This window comes from Podarcis vaucheri (assembly GCF_965113315.1).
Source record: "Podarcis vaucheri genome assembly, chromosome: 1".
Classification (NCBI taxonomy): domain Eukaryota; kingdom Metazoa; phylum Chordata; class Lepidosauria; order Squamata; family Lacertidae; genus Podarcis; species Podarcis vaucheri.
In genome coordinates this window covers 51,790,905-51,812,863 of record NC_138759.1, presented here as the reverse complement: position 1 = coordinate 51,812,863, position 21,959 = coordinate 51,790,905, and the positions used below count along the sequence as shown (strand labels likewise).

The following is a 21,959-nucleotide window of genomic DNA, read 5'->3' as shown; positions in this document are numbered from 1 at the left end:
AGAGCTGTTCCACCAGGCCTTTTGTCAGGGCGCAGCCTGACCCCTTCCTCTGGCAATCTGCACAAAATTTTGCTTGATGGTTGCCATTAATTTGATTTTAATTTGATTTAATTAATTTTATAATGAATGTTTTAGAATGTTGAACTATTTTGATTGTTGTTAGCCGCCCTGAGCCCAGCTTCGGCTGGGGAGGGTGGGATATAAATAAAATTTATTATTATTATTATTATTATAGTTACAGTATTCACAACCACATATGTAGCAGCTTGGGACCACAGCACTTTGATGAGTCCCTGTATTGAGTGGGACATATAATTACTTGGGGAAGAGGCCTGTAATTATTCTCCTGGAAGTATTCCAATATGTTTTCTGTTTTGGTAGATGGCTGGTACTTGGAATCTGCAGAAGATTACTTCTCTGTTGCCTTTGTTTTCATACTTGCTCTATTCTAAAATAGGCATCAGTTGACATGGCAACTGCCAAACTGACACCACAGCTACATCAGCTGTTTGTGTTACTGATATGAGATGGGTCCCAACAAACTTTGAGTTGCAGGATACATAACGATGCCAACAATGTAACCGTTGTCTTTTCTTTTATAGGCCTCTGCAGCCTCTGCGCCCCAACAGCTTAAAGCTAGGCAACGAGTCTGATGCTGAATCGGATTCCCATGCCAGTTCCCCAAATTCTACAATATCCAACAACAGCAGTGAAGGTTTTGGGGGCATTATGTCCTTTGCCAGTATGTATAATTGTTTCTTATTTGCAGATTTGAACAGCAGGTGGGAAGAAAGTGGGGAAGAGACCCACAGAAAGAAGAATACTTAATGGAAATAAAGTATTTGACCCAAAGGCACCAGCCCTGTGAAAGTCATTGGCTATTGCTTAATACATGACATTCATCTACTGCTTGCATCTTTTGCAAAAGCAGAAGGAAAGGGAAGCAACAGGAGTCTTGGCTTAGCAGAGAAGAATCGGAACTGGGTTTGGTTAAATTTTAGCACTAGGGAGCAGACCTTGGAATTGGGAGCTGGAAATTAGTCTGGGTAGCTCAGAGAGCAACGTTGGTGTGCTTGGTGCCAAATTGAATGAAGGAAGAGTACTAATCAGTACTAATAGTCACTTACTCAGTACTAATAGTATGCTATGTCCTCTGTGACCCTTAATATTTACATTTTGCTTCCTCTTTCACAATTGCTGAGGTTTGCAGGTATAATAAACCATATGCAAAGGCTATAGCAGGAACTGGTGTGAAGATGATGATGATGATTTTTATTTACATCTTGCCCTTCCTTCTAAAGGAGCTCAGGGTGGTGCACAACATAAAAAATACAGTTGATAATTAAAAATAGTATAACAAAGCAGCATGATAACATTGTACTGTTCAATCTCAGGACCAATTTATGGCCAAAATGACAAAGTGGCAAAATATGTTTTATTATTGTCTGAATAGTAGCTATGTGGGAAACAACACAAATTCCATGGGGAGGGAGTTTGTCAGTTGTGGATCTGCCACCGAGATGGCTCTATGAGGGAGGGGCTTTTCAATTTGCTTTGGCCTCAAGCTATTTGGGGCTTAATTACATCAGTACAAACACCTGGAATTTGCCCTAGTAGCTCACAGGCAGTCAGTGCAGAGCTCTGATGATTGCTGTAAAATGATCCCATCTACTTCCCCTATTTAACAGCCTTGCTGTTACATTCTTCAGTTGCTGCTGCTTCTGGGCTGTCTTCAAGGGTAACCCCAGGTTAGGTATGGAAGAATCTATCAGTTTTGGTTCTCTCAGTTGTTCATTTTACCAATCTTCTCTTCACTTCCCCACATTTCTGAAGCAATTTGCAATAAATTAAGAAAAAAGCCTTGTGAAAATGCTTCACGATTTTAGCCTGAATTTCTCCTCATAAACACATATTTGTATATACTTTTGATTGATGCCCACATTTCTGCAAGCAAATTCTCCTAATATGATGCATTTTGTATGTTATTTTCACCAATATAGTCATTTCTATGCAATTTCATATACCGTATTTTTTGCACCATAGCACTCACTTTTTTCCTCCTAGAAAGTAAGGGGAAATGTCTGTGCGTGTTATGGAGCAAATGCCTACGGGTGGCGGGAGGGATCTGCTGCAGTCGTGAGCAGAGGATCCATGGTTCCCCTTCCTTCCCTCCTCCGTGGCTCGCTTTGAAACAGCAAAGTGGGAGAAGAGCCGCTGAGTGGGGAGGAGAGAGGGACAAAGAGCCTGCTTGCTTTAAAGGAGCAAAGTGGGAGAGTGGCCACAGCATGAACCACAAAAATCATACATCCACTGTCCGGTTGGCTCCTTTAAAGCAAGCAGGCTCTCTGTCCCTCTCTCCTCCCCACTCAGCTCGCTAAATAGCATTATTAGCAGCATCCTTCTCCACACACCCCATGCGTGCTCCTTGTCCCTTGGGTGCTTTTCCTTCCCTCCCCACTTAAAACGTGGTTACAAAGCACGGATCCACATGGATCCTCAGAATTTTTGCACTGGGTCAACCCAAATTCACCATCAGATCACATAGCATGTCCATGGCTACATCTTGCACCAAAAAAATCACGCACCCACTGTTGCCTGGGGTTGCAGTGGTGCAAAAACGTGGTTACAAAGCATGGATCCACATGGATCCTCAAGGATTTTTGCATTGGGCTACTCCAAACTCACTGTCAGATCACATGTCTGTGGCCACAGCATGAACCACAAAAATCATACATCCACTGTTTCGTTTAGAATTTTTTTTCTTGTTTTCCTCTAAAAACTACGTGTGTGTTATGGTCTGGTGCGTGTTATAGAGCGAAAAATACGGTATGCATTTTTGTAAATGTTGGTTGGAGAACTGCATCACAAAATTCAGATAAGCGCAAATTTTGAGGGAAGACCGTTTCCCATATTGTTTTGAAAAGTGCAGATTTGATATTTTCAGCTTTAAATGTGAATTGAATCAAATTGCTCCCTTATCCCTCCCCTACATTTGTGAGGTTATTTGTACATGAATTATTGATTTCAGGCTATCCTGGTCAAACAGCGTCTTTAGATGGTTAACCAGTCATAGTTGATCCCTGAGGCCACCTGTGTCTCCAATGGCAGGTTTGAATCAAGAACACCCATGCTATGTGCTTGTTCCTTCATAGGGAGTCTCCCTAATTCCTGGACTTGGACCACCCACCTATAGCACTTCCATCATACATTTTACATTAATCACCTTCAGATTAATGGCTCTCACTGAGTCCGTCACTGCCCCTAGGCACCAGTCCTGCACAGCCTCTCCTGATTCAGATGGAATAGAGATTGAGAGAGCTGAGTGTCTTAAGCACATTGATGGCACTGAGCCCTAAATTCCAGGACGAGTTGTTCCAGTGGTTTCATATAGACATTAAACAGCAAGGGGGTGGGTGGAGATGGAACTTTTCTGGATTCCACAGGACATAGTGCCATGGAATTGAGCAGAAGCCCCACACTCATTTCATGACATCCTGAAAAGTTAAGCCCTTCATAGCTTTGGAATCAGCTTTGGGCGTTGAGATCTTCTGGTGGGACCTGTTCCATGACCTTTCTCCAACTAGGGTGAGTGAGGTTGACAGAAACTAGCAACAAGACATGTTTGGTGATGGGCCCTAGTTATGTAGTGCTCTTTTCTACAAGGTTGGTGTTGCTAGCTCCTTTTTGAAATTAGTTCAGATAGGGCACAAACCCTATTCAGGTGGTGTCCTCATGCAATGGAGGAATCACTGTAGCTGGGATGTGCTAGTTAACTTTTCACAGCCCCACTGTTTTCCTTGTATGGCAAACAACTGCAGTGTGCAGCCTACTGTATTTGTCCTAGATCTCCATGCACTTAAAGTTCCCTGCTTGCAGATATTTGCCCTCCAAAACACCAACAATGGAGGGGCAGGAGATGAGAATGCAGTGGAAGGGAGAGAGCTAGCTCAGGTCTTCCTTCATTTGTTTCCAATCACGTCAGGTGAGCAACATTGTCATAGGGCTACTAATTCTCCTGTTCAATAGTACTGCTGTCTCAAAAATAGTGGTTCACCTGTGTTTTGTGTGGGGTCCCGCTCCCTTTGAACAATCAGGTAGTGCACCAATTGTACCTGTTCCTGGAGAAGGCAGATAATAGCCGAAGTTGTGTATGCACTGGTTACATCAAGTTTGAACTATCATAATGTGCCTTAAGTGGATTGCCTGGGGAAAATGTACAGAAGCTACAACTAGTGCAAAAACCAGCAAACAAAATTTAGGCATGACTCAGATTTTGGAGGAGAGTGAGAGCTCATCCACACTTGCCTTTGGCTCCACACTTTCTAATCACAGGTGTGTGCTTTAAAGCTCCATGTCTGAACACTTCCCCCCCCCCCCAGAGCTTTCCCCAGGAAAACCCACTCTTTAATACTGAATTTGAACAAACGGCAATTCCGATTTGCCATTTGCTCCAATTCAACGATAAAGAGTGGGAAAAGGCTGGGATAAAAAAAAAGAGAGTGCTTGGACACAGTGCCTTGAAGTGCAAAGCTCTGCCTAGAAATATGGCACAAAGGAAGTCTGGATGAGCTCTTACTCTATCAGTTTAACTGGCTTCTGGTCTGTTTCAGAGCCCAGTTTAAAGAGCTGGTTACCTAAAGCCTTGGGCCAATAAACTTGAATGTGCTACTCTGGTTACCAGTTGTCATTTTTCCCACAATAGCACCCAGGCTGGGGTGATCTGGGTGGCTGCCTCTCTAGTGACATTTAGACATCAGCAAAATAATTTTTGTTCCAGCAGGTCTGTGGTCTCACATGCTCTTGATCCTTACCTAACCATTGTGTTAGTTCCCAGTCTTTTTTAAAGCTGAATTTTATCTGCTGTGTCGATTTGATGTTTTAAATGATTTGAATGTTAACTGCCTTGCACATTTTAAGAATGAGATAGTGGAATGTAAATGATGGAATGTCAAGATTTTGAATTAAATACATTCATTTCATTGAATAAATTAAATGGAGAAGTAGAGGGACAGGATAAACAAGTAAAGTGTTTATTCTGCCTCCTCCTCCCCTTGTCTCATTTCAAAAATATCTTCATGAGTTGTAGCAGAAGTAAGGAACTATTCCATTTCTCATAGAGGGAGAGAGAGCCTGCTGTTGAGGGCAAAACTACACATGATGCTAAATGTGGTAACATGCAGATTTTTGAAATTGAAATGGTACCAGTTGATGGGGGGCTGCTAATTTTGGGGATCAAACCTCCTTCCTCCTCCTCAGACCTGTCATTTGCTGGGACCCACATGCCCCAGCAAAGCTCACTGGGACTCATGCCCTGGTTCCACCCCTGTACCTGCCATCCTTTGCCTACCTGGTAGTGGTGCTTCTATGGCCACAGCCTTCCCCTGGAGCTCTTGCAAAGTGGTGGCGCCCGCCCTGAGGAATGCCCTTCCATCAGATGTCAAGGAAATAAACAACTATCTGACTTTTTGAAGACATCTAAAGGCATCCCTGTTTAGGGATGTTTTTAATGTTTGATGTTTTATCGTGTTTTTAATATTCTGTTGGGAGCTGCCCAGAGTGGCTGGGGAAGCCCAGCTAGATGGGTGGGGTATAAATGTTGTTGTTGTTGTTGTTGTTGTTGTTATTTTCACAAGGGAAGGGGAGGCTGGCAGGCTGTTCCATCCCTTTCCTTTGGGTGTTTGTGGTGCCATACATAAGAGGAAGGAGGAGGCTACTAGCAACTTCCTCTGCCCTTCACGTGAAAGCTTACTTTATAGCCAAAAGTACATAGTGACCTGGACGCCAAGTAGCTGCCCAACCTGTGGCCTGTTACAGGGCTGCTTCCACTAAGAATATGCCCATGGAAAAGCGTAAGGAGGATGACAATGCCATTGCAGTAGCAATGCCATTGGAAGACCCAAGTGATGACAGGCACTGGGAAGGGCCCAATAAGTGCTGAAGGGGCCATGAAGGGCAGCCCGTCAGGCCTATCTTTTCTGCTGTGGTCCTGATGAAATCCCACTTCTGAAACTGGAAGTTCTTGGGGTGGGGGAATTTCCCGTTAGTGCCCACCAGCTGATGCTACCTTCATGTTTAAAAACCTTTATGCTGCATTTAAGGTCATGTCTAGTTTATCCCAGAGTGCAGAAAGCTGTTCAGATGTAAACTGCACAGTAAATTTCTGAATGAGATAAGGGGATGATTAGATCACTTGATTTATTTTATTTTTGTTATAGGTAGCCTATACAAGAACCACAGCACAAGCTTTAGTCTGTCCAATTTAGCCCTTCCAACCAAAGCTGGGAGAGACAAAAACACTCCATTTCCTAGCCTGAAAGGTAATCACTTTTCCTTGCCTTTTACTGCTCTCAGAATCCCTTTGATTGCCAAGCAGTCACAGAATTACACCCAACCCTTAAAAAAAATCATTTTGGGAAACCAGGCATTCTAGAATTAGGAATTCATTTTGGGTGATGCTTCAGATTTCTTAAGCAGAATTCTTTAAGTGACTATTAATTACACTTTTTTGTATGGAAGGGAGTATTATTTTTGGTCTGTCTTTATTTTAATGCACCGGCTGTATGAGATGCAATTTGGTGGAAAGAGATTTTGCATAAAGTGAATGCAAAGTCTTAATCCTCTGGACTGATTTAATTTCACAGACCCCACATGGAGGCAGCTTAAAAGCCCTTTCCCTGGCAACAGTCTATGTGGCAAGCATATCCTTAGTGTATGTGTGTTGCCTCAGATGTATACAGCTGCATATCACTGCTGTTGGCTCTCCTGGCACATGGACACTGTCAGCCCAGATAGAGGGAGACCAACCTTTTCAACTTTTCACCAGTTACGTGAAACACTTTCATGGGAAAGGCTATCACATTTTAATTGTCCCTTATCTAAAGGGCTAAAACTTACCTTAAGAGGAAAATTATTGAAAGCCATTCATTTGGAGCAATAGGACTTAGCCTAAGGTAGACTTCTTAAATCTTGAAAAATATGGAGTAGAATCTGTAGAAATTACTCCATGTTATCTGTACTACAGTTGGTTTTTGTCATTGCTGTTGTTAAAGGAAAGATAATCTAATTTACCATTGCTTTGAATTTTTTTGGTTGCTCAGCTGGAAGAATGCTTTATTTTTAATAAGTTGTTTTTAATAAGTTGATTTTATTTATTTCTTCCCCCTCTCCATTTTCATCGGTAAAGATTACTTTAATCTGGAAGTGGGAAGGGATGTGGATGAAGGTTGGTATGATGTTTGCTGACCTTTGACCTTTTAGTAATAAAGGCCAAAAGTTAGTTTTGTGTTGCTGCATTGGACTTTGGATAAGAGTTAACATTTTCTTAGGGGTGTGTGTGTGTGTGTGTGTGTGTGTGTGTGTGTAGAAAAACCAGAAACCAACGCAGAAGGACTGTGAGTAGTTTGGTGAAGACTCTGCATGGTCTCTGGGGATATTTCCATTTAGTCATATTCCTATATTTGTTTGTGCAGAGATCTTCTGTTAGCTAAACCTATTATTGATAACACACATTGGAAGAAAACAGTGATGGGTTTTTCCGTGTCTTTCCATGCTTTGTGTCTCATCTTCTGCAGTTTATTGCCATTTCTTGATGACTCTTGTTCCATGTGGCATCTCCAATTTTCTATAGGATAAAATTGTCAGTAATTTAGTCAGTTTCATATATAAAGAAAAAATTATAACCTGACTGACCTGACAGGTATCATACTGGTTGAGTGGTGGGGATGGCATGATAGTAGATATTTAGGCGAGATGACCCTTGGGGGACCATTCCAACTCTACAATTTAATGATTTGTGTATGCCAGGTAAATAACAATTTTCTTAATGTTTGAATTCTTTGAGATACAAGATGGCTAGATATTTTTTCATGTCATTCATTGCCATTGTTTCATTACCCTTTTCAACTATTCATTAATGTTTAGTTTTATTTACCTTCATGTTCTGAAGGGAGATAAGCTTTATTTTTTGCAGTTCCTGTGAAATAAAAGATGACAATAATTCCTAAAATAGAAGCATTATTCCTGAATTGAATGGGGTTCAGAGTAACTTTTGAGCCTTCAAGTGACCTTACAGTAGAAATGAGAGCTTGTGATTTTGTGTTTCGAAGCCATTAGGGTTGGGAAATTTGTTTCAAAATGTGCTTCTACAGAGATGATTGTTTTGAGTCTCTCTACCATACTGAATGAGCACAGCTAATGCTCACAAGGCATACAAGGGCAGTGCTAATCCCAGGACCAAATCAAGAACAAGCACCATTACAGGTGGGCCGATAGAACAGGGAATGTAGGAAACCTCCCCTGCTACACTGGCTAGTTAATACCTCTTCCGTAAGTTTTCCTTCCATGTTTAGTTTATTCCTATTTAGCCATGGGGGAAGCTGTTATCTGGACCACCCCAATGTAGATGTTCCCCAACATTAATCTAGGGCTGTTTCTGAAAGAGAGGGGATTAATCAATTAACTAATCAAATATAAAAATGGTGGTGATTTTGCAGTGCACTACTAATTGTTTATTTTGTGTCCCAGTATTTGGGCTAAATACTATAATGGAGATTATTACTGAAGCTGGGCCAGTAAGCAATGAAGGTGGGTTCCTTGCATTATGAACTGTGCATGACATACCAACTCCCAGCAAGCATTCTTGTGCCTGTCTTTTGGGCAATTTTTCCACTGGAAGCCAGTATCATGTGATTTCTACTAGTCACACTCCCGTAACACATTGCTTTTCCATATGTTGCCTAATCAGAAGATGGTTCTTGTGGCAGAAATGCATGCAGAGCAGCCAAACTCCTGCCTTTCACCTTCTGCTCTTGTTACCATCTTCTCTTTTGTCTCTGTCTCATTCCCATTACTGTTTTCTGCCGATGTATGATGCAATAATACAAAATATGCTGCTGCTTTTCCAAGTTTCTTTGTATGTCCATTTAATTAAGTGTTAGCTGACTTTTGTGTGTCTCATTGGTACTGTTCTTGGACTTGGGCATCCTTTTCAGTAACTGTTTTCTTGTTCTGCTTCCTCTCTTATTCAGGAAATAGACGAGCACTTGTGGATCAAAAGTCTTCTGTTATAAAGCACAGCCCGACAGTGAAAAGAGAGTCTCCTTCACCACAGGGACGAAGCAGTAATTCCAGGTAAAAGCATTTGCTTAGAGTTGCTGTACATTGCAAAATGAGCTTTATGTGGCATGCCCTGGGCACGTCTGCTCTGAGTATAAGAAGATCTGGTGATACTTCTAAAAGGAAAAATTAAAGAAGGTGACCTATACTTTATCTTTGAATCACTGTAATGGATTACACAATTGATCAGCTCATGCAAGTTGTCTCCACTTAGTTTTGGCTGTTTCTGTCCCTGTAGATCTTACACCACATCCAACCCTATTCCAGTATATCTTGTGACTCTTGAAAGCTGCTTTTTAGGGAGGGTAGGAGGGACAATATGGTGAGGAGAGACTAGGAAACCCACTTTCACAAAACGTCTTCTGTTTGCACAAATAAGAAACAGCCAAATGCAGAAATAAAAGGAGGTATTAATGGTTAGACATATTACTGAGAAAAGTATAGAGATTGTAATTCATAACAAATCAACAGTGTGATGCTAGGTTACAAGAGTCTAGTTTAGATGGGCAGCAGGACACTTTGACCCAAAATGATAGTTACAGGCTGTTTCTGCTTTGCTGAGCCACAGATCTAGGCACAGCCCCATCTCTTCCTTTCTGCAATGGCGCTCCACATGGCAGAAAGGGCTGGGGAAGTGTGATAGCCACAATTCTTACCCCAGCCTAGTTATTCCACCTGCTCCACTTGAGTCAGTGATAGAGATATATAGCAGGATCCGATGCAGGTTGCATCAAGGATACCTAGCATATTATGGTTAGAGTTGAAGTCAGCATGGCTAAATACAGGTAGATTTATGTTGTGTCAGTATCCTCCTATTGTAAAGTCTAATATACCTATGGAAGTGTCCTGGAGGGTTATGCCCCCTATCGCTTGTGTATCCATATAATATAGTGAGAACCAGCAGTTCTTGAAAGAGGTGGTGCACAATGTCCTAGATGGACAAGGAGTTGGTTGGTTTCACATGAAGAGAGTCCGCCGTCTCCTGGAGAGTGAGCAGCTCCGTGTCTTTGTATTAAGCAAGCTTAATCGCACCATCCAATCGGAGGAAGATGCACGGCAGGATGTTGTCCAGGATGTGGTCAGTTCTCTGTTCCTCTTTTCTTTTAAATGGTTTTATTTCGTCTTTCTGCTGCAGTGCTCACAGTAAAACCATAACTAATAAATCATAGATTACAAAACAACAATAAGTTAAAAACCCAGTACTTAGAATATCAGAGGCCGAGTTAGACGAATGGTGTCTAGAATAAACATACCTTCATCACCTCCCAAAAGGCAAGCATGCTACAATGGGAAAGGTGCATCCCCCTAGGCAAGCTGTTTCTAAATCTAGGTGTCACAATAGAGAAACCTATTTCTCTCATGCCCATACAAAGGATGGGAAGGGAACGTGGAGAGGGCCTTTGAAGTGCAGCAGAGTTCCTGGGTAAAATGGGAAGAAGTAATTCTGAAACAGTCTTGTTACCTTGCCATATAGGGCTTTAGAGCAAGGCAGAGAATTGAGCCAGGAAACCAATTGATAATCAGGGCAGTTGATGAAAGACCAGGGTGATATCATTCTCGTCTCCCTTAATGGGAGTGATTATACTGCCTCATTGTGATCAGGAAATGCAGACAAGAGGTAGAGCTTAGTGTCATCTGGATACTGATGATACCCAAGCCAAAAGCTCAGGGTGACTTCAACCAGACATGTTAAGTAGCATGGAGGACAAGATGGGCCATTGAAGCACTCCATAAGCCAGAGGTCATGGGGCTGAGTAGTAGACCTTCTGAGACCCTTGAGAGGTGGGGTGCTGGTGCTGGTGAGGGAGACCAGAACCACTACAGAGCTGTGCCTCCCAACTCCATCCTTTCTCAGTGGCCCAGATGGGTGCCATGGCTGACAATACTAAAAGCTGCTGAGATCTCTAGGAGAATCAACTGGGTCAGATGCCTCATGCCCATCTTTTGGTACAGATCATCTACCAAAGTGACTAAGGCCATTTTTGTTCCAAATACCAGGTCAGAAACCAGATTAGAAAGGATCCTAACAATCAGAAGGGTATCCAACCAAACAGTTCTAGTAGCACAAGCACTTTTGGCTGTGTAATGGAACTTCCTTTTCTCTCTTCTCCCCATGCACCTGTGTGACCCCTAGATCTGCTGTGGAGGGTTGAGGGAAACCATGAAGACCTAGAACTGATTACACTGAAGTAACTTACTGAAAAAAGCCAATTAAAAACTGATGAAAGCTACTGAGATCAGTGGGATTGAGTGAGTTTGAGTAATGGTTTTTCTAGGGAGGCTTCACAACAGTTTGCTTAAGTGCTGTCAGAACCTCCACCTACTAGAAAGAGCATTTGCACAGTTAGTTAACAGAGGTAATTCTATAAAGATAAATTCTCTTTTAGGTACAGAAATAGATCTGTAGTAGAGCACATGTTTGTATGCAAAAGGTCCCAGGTTCAGTCTCTGGTATCTTGAGGTGTGGTGTCTGAAACATTGGTGAGTTGCATAGAGAATACTAAGCTAGAGGAACTATTGGCCTGACTTGCTACAAAGCAGCTTCCTATGGTCCTAAGCTGAAGGAGGCGTAGTTAAGCTACAGAAAGTTAATTAGAATGCAAGGGAATTATGGCTTACTTTAGTGGAAGTTAATGAGCTGAACCAGGTTCCTAATAAATGACGCATCCTTACCCTTATGAATGTTTCCATTGTAGGAGATCAGCCGCAAGGTTTATAAAGGGATGTTGGATTTGCTGAAATGTACTGTGTCAAGCCTTGAGCAGTCATATGCAAATGCTGGACTTGGGGGAATGGCAAGCGTCTTTGGTCTACTGGAAATAGCTCATACTCACTACTATAACAAAGGTAAGAGAATAAGATAAACTAATGAAATATATAAAATAAATGAACGTAAATCTGTGAAATGCCCTACTTGTTGTAGAGCTGAGCTAGTCTGACTTTCTGGCATAACCAATAATCACATTTATTTTATCACAGCTTTAGATTTTGAGTAATTACTGAACCATGTAAAAGAAATTTATTGGAATAAGTATTTTGAATTGCATCTATAATTCTATAAGTACAAATAGTTTCATGGCGAAAATGATCAATGTATTTTCAGTCAACTCCAGTACAGAATGCCGTTACTTTGTTTTCATTGGCACATCCAAATGTCTGTCATTTCAGCAGTTCAGCCATGAGAAAAAGTGCAAATATTTAGCTGCTTAAGGAAAAGGCCCATGCCCCAATAGCACTTATTTATTAAGCACAGTGGGGATGATACAGTTGTATATAAGGGCAATGGTGTGTATATAAATAGCAGGTGTGGGGAACCATTGGCCCTCCAGATATTGCTGAACTACACCTCCCTTCAGTACATTACAGTTGAACTCTTGAACTCAGAGACATTGAATAGTAATTTGTAAGACTGCATATATATCTCCAAGATTGATTCGAGACTGTACATATATTCTTTGAGTCTGTATTATTTTGTGTTATATTATGCTTTGCATTGAGATATCTAGTGTATAATATACTTTCATTTTGCATACAGAGCTTGTGCTTGATGAGAACTACAGCTCCCATCATCACTGATCAGGCTTGCTGGGAGTTGTAATTCAGCAACATATGGAGGGCCAGCCATTCCCCGCTCCTGTTACCCAGCATCTTGCCTTACCAAGCTTATGATGGGGGGGGGGGGAGAGGAAACATTATATACAGGGAGCTTCTGGCACCCATTCAAATTTTACTAGAGGCTGAGAAATTTAAAAGAGTACATCCTGTTGGTGGAGTGTGGGAGGTGAGAGGGTTGCAAAGAGCAGTATTATCTAAATCTAAATTATCTAAATCTAGTATCCATGTTGTACCCCAGCACAATTGGTTTTTCTTTACATTTTGAAACTTGCCATGAGAACTAGAAAGATGGGGAGCTGGAATTATTAATAATTATTAGTAAGCTAAAGATAAAGGACCCCTGGACAGTTAAGTCCAGTCAAAGGCAACTATGGGGTGTGGTGCTCATTGCGCTTCAGGCCGTGGGAGTTGGTATTTGTCCACAGACAGCTTTCCGGGCCATGTGGCCAGCATGACTAAACCGCTTCTGGCACAACAGAACACCATGACGGAAACCAGAGCGCATGGAAACGCCATTTACCTTCCCACAGCAGCGGTACCTATTTATCTACTTGCACTGGTATGCTTTCAAACTGCTACGTTGGCAGAAGCTGGGACAGAGCAAAGGGATTCCCTTATGAGATGTAGTTTGATATTGCCCAGTATTAAATTTGTTTAAATCCATAACATAGTACTACTTACTGGATCTTAGACTTTCCTGCAGAAAGTCTTCTGAAGCAAATTTTAGCCAGTCAATCTCATGTGAGAAATGTACTTTGAGATACTGGGTACGAAGACTTTAGACTCTGTGTTTTGAGTACTGCTTTTGAATATTGATTTTGAGATCTAAATGTGAGAGCTGTTTTTTCATTATCTGTAAACGCCATCTGAACAATCTTTTTCTTCTGTACTCTTCTCCCATTTTTTTCTTAATCCTTCTATTTTTACCATTGCTGGTATGTGTTTTCCTTTTTTCTTTTTCTTTTTTGGCTGCTGATTTCTCTCTCCTCCTTTCTTTTAAAGAGCCAGAAAAAAGAAAACGAAGCCCAACAGATGGAGCAAGCACTCCGGTTGGCAAGGACCCTATGTTAGCCACGAGGGTTGAACCGAAACCCAAGGTGCAACTGCCAGTACCCCAGCTCATGCCAAGGGCCCCAAGCCCTGCAGGGAAAGGGCCGAGGGAGTTTGACACAAGGAGTCTAAAGGAGGAAAATTTTGTAGCTTCTATTGGTGTGTATTTATGTGTATATGGAATGCAGGAAAGTGTGCACTGCATTAGAATCTGATTGCATCTTTCCCATTCAAACATTTGCCTTATCATTGCTGCAGTAATGTGCTTCACTCTCACTCGGACTGCAAAGACTATTCATATATGCTCTTCTCACAGCTTGGAGAAATATTGGCTAAGCATTTCTGGTGTTTCTATGCTTTTTGGAATTTTATGGCTAGGCTAGTGGAGATAGCCGTATGATGCTGGCATAGGGAACTTTAATCATTGTTCACATAGTCTTACAGGCAGAATAGTCTGGTCTGTAATGGAAACAGTTTCTTGGGAGTGTGTGCACCAGGGACTAGTTGCCACAAAAACAAATTACTATTGAGAGGAAAATGGCCCAGTACTATGCCATTGATTTCTGGGGATCTGCTCCCAAGTACAAGTGTGCAGGATTGCAGCTTTGGACTTCATGTTCATTCATCTTCAATTCTAGCCCTTGTGCTGTGGGTGTTTCTGTATAATATATAATCTTATATTTTCCACCAAAGCAAAACCTACAAGAACAAATATAATACTTTTTGCTACGTTCACTCACCATCCAAAGGACAGAAGGAAATATAGTTTTGAGGGTTTCTAGCAGACAATGCCATGCATATGTAGAAAAAAAGAGCCTACCCAGTCTCAAGAGATTGTGCAAAGACAACTATATAATTGCAAACATATTTGTCAGATGGGTTTCTGAAGCATGACTCCCCTCCCATAGTTTGAGATGAATTCCCTTTAATGGATACAGTAACCTTCTGTACCAATGTGCATAGGGAGCAAGCAGAATTGTGATGGATGGGGAAAGAAGGGCAGCCATGGTGTGTATACCTTTAATAAATAATAGCACCAGGGAATCGAGGGAGCCTCCAGAAATCTCATTTTCAGTTTGAATGTGCTTATCGCTGTTTGTTTATTTGGTGTTGTTCCATCAAATAAAGCATGGGGAAATTGATTAGGTTTTCTGGATAAATTATAATTAGCTGTCTTTCTCCTACTGCAGACAAATCCTGAATTGCTCTCAAGTGTTCTGAGCCTGTTTCCTCTCCCATTTCTATCTGTGCTTTCCCATGCCCTGTTTCCATAGCAGAAGAAACTTTCTGCACTTATCTTTCTCTGCTCTTGTAAGAGCTGAGTTTGCTTCTTACATTGTAGCATTCCCAGCTTCTTCCTTCCTTTTTGGGGAGGGGAAATGAAGTGCACTACTAGTACTTGATGATGATGATGATGATGATAATAATAATTTATTTATTTATACCCCGCCCATCCGGCTGGGCTTCCCCAGCCACTCTGGGTGGCTTTCAACAAAATATTAAAATACAGTAATGCATTTCCAACTTGAATTTCCATTAAGCCTATTATGATTCTGCCACTGGCCCATTGGGCCAGCATCTGGAATTATCTGAAGTTTTCTGCCACAGGGATGAAAATTTAGGGTATCATTTGAATAGAATGGTGTGTATTTCTTTTTTAGATCCCCTCCCCATTTTTTGCTATTCTTTTTGCCCTGATGAAAATGATTTGGAGTCTGATATAGTTAACATACGTAAAGCTAGAAGAAGCCTAGTGGTTATTACAGGCATATTCAGACCCAAACTAATTGTTTTTTTACATAGGTTCTTTTTTAGTGTTTATAGAAATAGTTTTTCTTATCGCTTATTACACTTTGAATTGAAATATATTTGGTGGTTTGGGACGCATTGATACATAAAATACATACTGTATTCTTTGTGTAACCCACTGATAAGAAACTTTAAATGTTGGACATAAAGAACCTGACACTGTCTCTTTTTAATCTGTCATTTCTGTGAAGGCAAATGAGATCAGGTAGGTGAGTCTCACTTAGCTGTTCTACTCAGCCAGTTAATTATATGTAGGTATTATTTTTGAAATTTTGTGAATGAAAGCGATGGAAGTCTCTACCCTGATCTGACTGAAGATGTGATTAATTTATTCACATGCCAGTTATCATTAATTTCTGCTTTGATAGTGCAGGATTGGGTGGCTTATTTTTTATTTTTATTTTCCATTTCCGCCTCTGATCAGCATCTGACATTTTTTCTGTCTTTCTCTCCTGCTTACATTGCATCTTGAGTAGAATTGTGGAACAAGCACAACGAAGTGTCAAAGCAAAAAGCTTTGGAAAAACTGAGTAAGAATATGATAAAAGGACAGAAACTTGACACTCCTCCAAGCCTCCCCATAACTGCCAACTCTCTAAGCCTTTGATTGAACACCCATGCCACATGAGCCATAGGGCAGACAAAGGAGGTCACTATTTCTTAAAGAAATCTAGTGTTGGGGTTCACTGAATAGCCCTTTTTGTATCAGGAGAGGAGAGGGGGAAAATACAGTCTCTTCCAGCCAAGTTTCAAATCCTTCCTTACCACTGAATTATAAATTAAATTTTGGACAGTCTTTCCCCCATGAAATTGTAATCCCTCTTTGGTGGTAAACCAACGTTTTCTGCAATATATGCATCATGGAGTGTTCTGTGTAAAGAAATGTTCGTCCTGAATTCTTAACCAATAGCAGATATAAAGTGTAAAGTTCAAGTCCAATGTGAAAGGTCCACAATTATTGTTTGATGATTAATTATTTTGTATGAGGTTGGGAGTAACCTTGAGGAATAATATGAAGAATGGTGGTTGACGGGAAATGGAATGTGAAGTTCTCCATCCACAGGGATGATGTATTGTTTTCTAGGTTGTTGTTCTTTGATTCCCACCCTTGGGACGAAAGAGTGGAATGTCCAGCTAAGCCCCACTTCAACATTCTGCTTTTGTTGTTGTTCTCGTCAAGTGCATAAAACTGATAGTGCTTAATAATGCACATAGTTAGAATAACAGAGTCATAGAATTGTAGACTTGGAAGTGACCCCAAGGATCATCTGTTTCCACCCCTGCAGTGAAGGAATCTCAGCTAAAGCATGCATGAGAGATGGCCATCCAGCCACTGGTTAAAAACCTCCAACAAGAGAGACCGTTCCATTGTTGAACATCTCTTACTGCTGGAAAGTTCTTCCTGATGTTTAGTTGGCATCTTCTTTCTTCTAACTTGAACCCATTGGTTCAGGTTCTACTCCCCAGAGCAGGCATAAACAAGCTTGCTCCAGCTTCTGTGTGACAGTCCTTTAAATATTTGAAGATGGCTATTGTATCCCCTCAGTCTTCTCTTTTCAAGGCTAAACATACCCAACTCCCTCAACAGTTCCTCATAAGCTTTGATTTCCAGACCCTTGATCATCTTGGCCCCTCTCCTCTGCACACATTTCAGCTTGTCAATATCCTTCTCAAATTTTCTTACATTCTTAAATTGCAACTTCTTAAATTTACAGACTGTATCTTCAATATACAGTGTGTGATTTTAAAAAAATATATTGCTATATATGTCCGATTCCTTTTCAGTAGCACCTGAATAAAGTAGAAAGTGATAGTAGATTGCTCCCTGCAGTTTTGGGTGAAAATAGGCTGTTGGGGAAGGGTTGAAACTCTACCACCAGCCTTCCCATGTTCCTTCTCCAATTTAAAGTGCCTACAGGCTCTTTGTAAAGAAGGAGAGGCAGTTGAATTTCTGCAGTGTAACATATAGTTTATCCTATAAAGGTAAAGGTAAAGGTACCCCTGCCCGAACGGGCCAGTCTTGACAGACTCTGGGGTTTGTGCGCCCATCTCACATCTATTGGCCGGGGGCCAGCCCTGTCCGGAGACACTTCCGGGTCACGTGGCCAGCGTGACAAAGCTGCATCTGGCGAGCCAGCGCAGCACACGGAACGCCGTTTACCTTCCCGCTGGTAAGCGGTACCTATTTATCTACTTGCACCCGGGGGTGCTTTCGAACTGCTAGGTTGGCAGGCGCTGGGACCGAACGACGGGAGCGCACCCCGCCGCGGGGATTCGAACTGCCGACCTTTCGATCGGCAAGCCCTAGGCGCTGAGGCTTTAACCCACAGCGCCACCCGCGTCCCATTAGTTTATCCTATAGTATGCCGCTTATTGAATATTTGAAAAAAATATTGCTGACTTAACTACAGAAGCAACATTGTATAGTATTTCTATCTGTTTCTATACAGTGGTACCTCGGGTTAAGAACTTATGTACACAGTCATACCTTGGGTTACAGACGCTTCAGGTTGCTCGTTTTCGGGTTGCGCACCGCACCAAACCCGGAAGTACCGGAACGGGTTACTTCTGGATTTCGGCGCATGTGCAGAAGCACCAAATCACGATCCGCGCGTGCGCAGACGCGGTGTTGCAGGTTGTGAACGTGCCTCCCACACGGATCATGTTCGCAACCCCAATGTCCACTATAGTAGCTTATTTTATAGCATCTATAGAAATCTTATTCTACAATGCTTTAGAGAACACACTGAGAATACGCAAAAAAGAGTATCACTACTTAAATACTGTGAATATAAAGTTCGTTGGATTGTATAGAGAAGATATTAATTCACATTATAGAAGTATGTAACCAAGACGCCTGTTTGCTTCATAAAGTAAGCTGGCCAGATTTAGTCATTGGTTCTTTAGTATTCCTTTTAAAAGACAGGCTAGTAGGGAAACTTTCAAGGATGCTTTTATTAGGCTGTATCCCATCTTATAAGTAATAGACAATTATTCTAATAGACTGGGGATCTCTGAAGTCTGTGCCCATGTTTTTCGAGATCTTCCGTATTTAGGTGGAAAAGTTACTTGCATACTTAACTGAAGAAGTAGAAGAGACTTGGAGAAGCCTTTGCCTCATTCTGACAGCAGAATGTTTTAAAACTAGACTCTGTAAAAGTGACCCTTGCTCAGCAAAAATAACGTATTAATTGGGCCAGTGATTGCTGAGAAGTCAAATAATTTAATCGTGTTATTTGACTGCTGTGCGGTGTAATCCAATGCATATCAACTCGGGCATTAGTCTCACAGGAGTTACTTCCAGACAAATGTGTATAGAATTGAACTTTAACTCCCCTTGATTTCTGTGAAATTTAAGTGTTCCCTGTTCTCCAGAATATGGTCCTTATGTCCTTTTAGTCACTTAATCTTTGAAATGCAGTCATTCAAGTCAAATATAACTTTGTGTAGGGTTTTTTATTTAAAGAAATAGCTATTTTCCATCTTTATGGACTTTTGACTTAGACTGACCAAGTATTAAAGGTTTGTTTCCCCCCCTCCTCACTTAACTAACTCTCTCTGTTGTGTGATCAATTAACTGAAATACAAAGGAACTTCTGAGTATGATTGACAAAGGTATATTTTTGGCCAATCCCTACAGATAAGTCATCTTGAAGGAATTGCCTTCTCTGTATGTATAACTTTGTTTCCAGTAGTGCCCTGAACCGTGAATATTCATTCACAGTCCTTAACTGTGAATAACAGTCAGTCATAATCTTTAGTATGATTAAAAATCCACAGTTAAATTCTGTGCTTATTAAATTGATTGGAATAATACGTAAATTAACCAGTTAGTGTTTTCATAAAGGTAAAGGTACCCCTGCCCATACGGGCCAGTCGTGTCCGACTCTAGGGTTGTGCGCCCATCTCACTTAAGAGGCCGGGGGCCAGCGCTGTCCGGAGACACTTCCGGGTCACGTGGCCAGCGTGACGAAGCTGCTCTGGCGAGCTGGCACCAGCACAGCACACGGAAACGCCGTTTACCTTCCCGCTATAAAGCGGTACCTATTTATCTACTTGCACTTAGGGGTGCTTTCGAACTGCTAGGTGGGCAGGAGCTGGGACTGAAAGACTGGAGCTCACCCCGCCGCGGGGATTCGAACCGCCGACCATGCGATGGGCAAGCTCTAGGCGCTGAGGTTTTACCCAGTGTTTTCATAACACCTTTTTAAATCATGCTTTTGACTGATTAAAGGTATTTATTAAAAAAAGAATCTGTTGTTAATGTACCTAAGTTGTGAACAGAATCTGAAAACAAGTCCAATGAATTTTATGATTCCACTTTCTGTTTACTTCTAGCATCATAGTTAGAGGCATCTAAGTACCAACATAGTCTAGAAATGTATGTTAAAGACAGGTTTATAAACCAATGCCAGTTGATTTTTTTGAATGTTCTATATATGATACTCTCTCTTTAAATATACTCCATGGCTAGTACATACAACCTTTGGGATAAGCTGCCCATCTTTTTGACAATTCTACCTTCATGAATAATATGGTCATCTCAAAAATGCACACCAATAGTCTTTTTTTCACGCACACCATATATATAATTTTTCTTTCTTTCTTGCACATTGTTTCACTTTTTCTGATGTTGGCAGTATCTAGTGATAGACATCATACATCCCACTTGCACTCCTAACTCTTAGTTCATCATATTTAGTGGTATGTAAGGTACTGCTGTATTGTGTACATAGAGTTGCCACACACCATTATTTGTACACATCCTAGATCTGCAATAAAATAAAATAAAATCCTCCAGCTGCTGGTCATGTGTCCCTGTTAAGGAACGGTTGGCAGATATGGCTATGGCAGAAGGGTTGTATTCAGTCTCTTCTCCCTTCGAGCTCTTAATGGTGAACTGTGTAGTCTGCAGTGTATTCTTCTCCTGCCTCCTTACTTCCATTGCACACAGCTTCCAAACCCTTCTCAATTCTGTCTCTCCTCTCATCCATTTTCTTTCTGTCTTTCATCTCATCACGGGAGGGTAAAAAAACATTAAGCTGCATGATCATGGCATAAACCCCTTCACCATTTGTTTTCTAGATGGATAGGGTGGGATGATGAATGCATGTCTTCGTAGCAGCTGAAACTCACTGCTTCACCTTTGTTGTTACAAACTCTGGAGAGCCATGTAATACATCCCTACAGTGACTGTATAATATTGCTATTTTGCCCCAAAATGTCCCATTTGAAGCTCTCATTTCTGGTATGCAGATTATTATTGCTGACTGTTTGGATGGTCACACCATGAGTCACTTGGTGAACATGAGAAAAATAATAACTTCGGCTGTAGATGGTAGCATATTAGATTAAGTACCAAGTGTCCAACAATAAGATCTACCCCTCTCCAAAAAACAAACAGCAACAAAAGCAATCTTGTATCTGTGACATAAGGAAGTGGCTTTCCAGAGTCATGTGTCGACCGTTTGGCATGCCTTGTATTAACTGGAATCTGTCTGGTGCCTGCTTTGTCTCTTTCCCCCTTTTCCTTTCTCCAGTGGGTGACTGTTTAAGGCAGTTGGTCTGCTTCTCAGGTGCATTTATGTATTGGACAGAATGGTGGCTGCAACCAGCCAGGCCAGGCTATATTTCTGGTTGATGCTATTTCAAGAGTACAGGAGAAGATCCTCTGGTTCCCCCTCTTGGTACTTCTCATGCACCAAAGCGATCATTTGCCTTCTGGTTCTTTCATTTTCTTGTTCACAGTAATGAAATATCACTTTCCCTCTCTTTAGGGTCAGAAGGTAAAAAACACTCTCATGATCTCGGGGAGACAGATGAGAAGAAATCCCAGATCAGTGCAGATAGCGGGTTGAGCTTAACTTCCAGCTCTCATGTGAGTGTCTTGAACATTTTATTTATTATTTGAGAAATGCCTCAAGGAGATTGACATGGGGGTAGAAGGTAGTGAGAATTCCTTGTGTCTTTGTCCATAGATTCTGGTTTTCATGGGGGGGGGGCATGTACTCACTTTGGGGAAGCATTGATAATTATGTGAAAGCAACACATGTTCCAGTGTTGTTGATTCTGGGAAGCTAGAAACATGAGGCATGAGATTTGCAGTTCCTTAGTAGTCTGGGCCCAAATAAAATGTGTGGTCCAAGTCTCCAAGCAGAAATAGTAATGACTAATGTGCATTATTTTTCTTCTTCTTTGTTCATGATTTCAGAAGAGTGATTTGGATTCTGTGGCAAGTGTGGGACCTGCTGTTATGATCCGAAGCACCAGCCAAGACTCTGAAGTTAGCACAGTGGTAGGGCATGGCTGAAGTGGAATGTTTGTGCTTTGTTTTAGTGGTGTTTTTCAGGCTTGATCATTTGCATGCACTT

At 41.4% G+C, this 21,959-nt stretch overlaps 1 protein-coding gene across 49 annotated transcripts in view; it reads left to right on the top strand.

Moving 5' to 3' along the window:
• MADD (MAP kinase activating death domain) overlaps positions 1–21,959 on the top strand; it is a 79,806-nt gene that overhangs the window by 35,041 nt on the left and 22,806 nt on the right. For 7 of the 49 annotated variants that reach the window (XM_082223412.1, XM_082223397.1, XM_082223410.1 and 4 more), the window contains 8 exons: positions 603–742; positions 6,216–6,317; positions 9,027–9,129; positions 10,006–10,192; positions 11,811–11,961; positions 13,732–13,938; positions 21,366–21,466; positions 21,800–21,883. In XM_082223412.1, the coding sequence (XP_082079538.1) occupies positions 603–742; positions 6,216–6,317; positions 9,027–9,129; positions 10,006–10,192; positions 11,811–11,961; positions 13,732–13,938; positions 21,366–21,466; positions 21,800–21,883 (1,075 nt within the window). Of the gene's footprint in view, positions 1–602; positions 743–6,215; positions 6,318–7,183; positions 7,223–8,523; positions 8,584–9,026; positions 9,130–10,005; positions 10,193–11,810; positions 11,962–13,731; positions 13,939–16,064; positions 16,119–21,365; positions 21,467–21,799; positions 21,884–21,959 lie in introns of all 49 variants that reach the window. The other 42 variants (XM_082223399.1, XM_082223415.1, XM_082223418.1 and 39 more) reach the window with 15 other exon arrangements.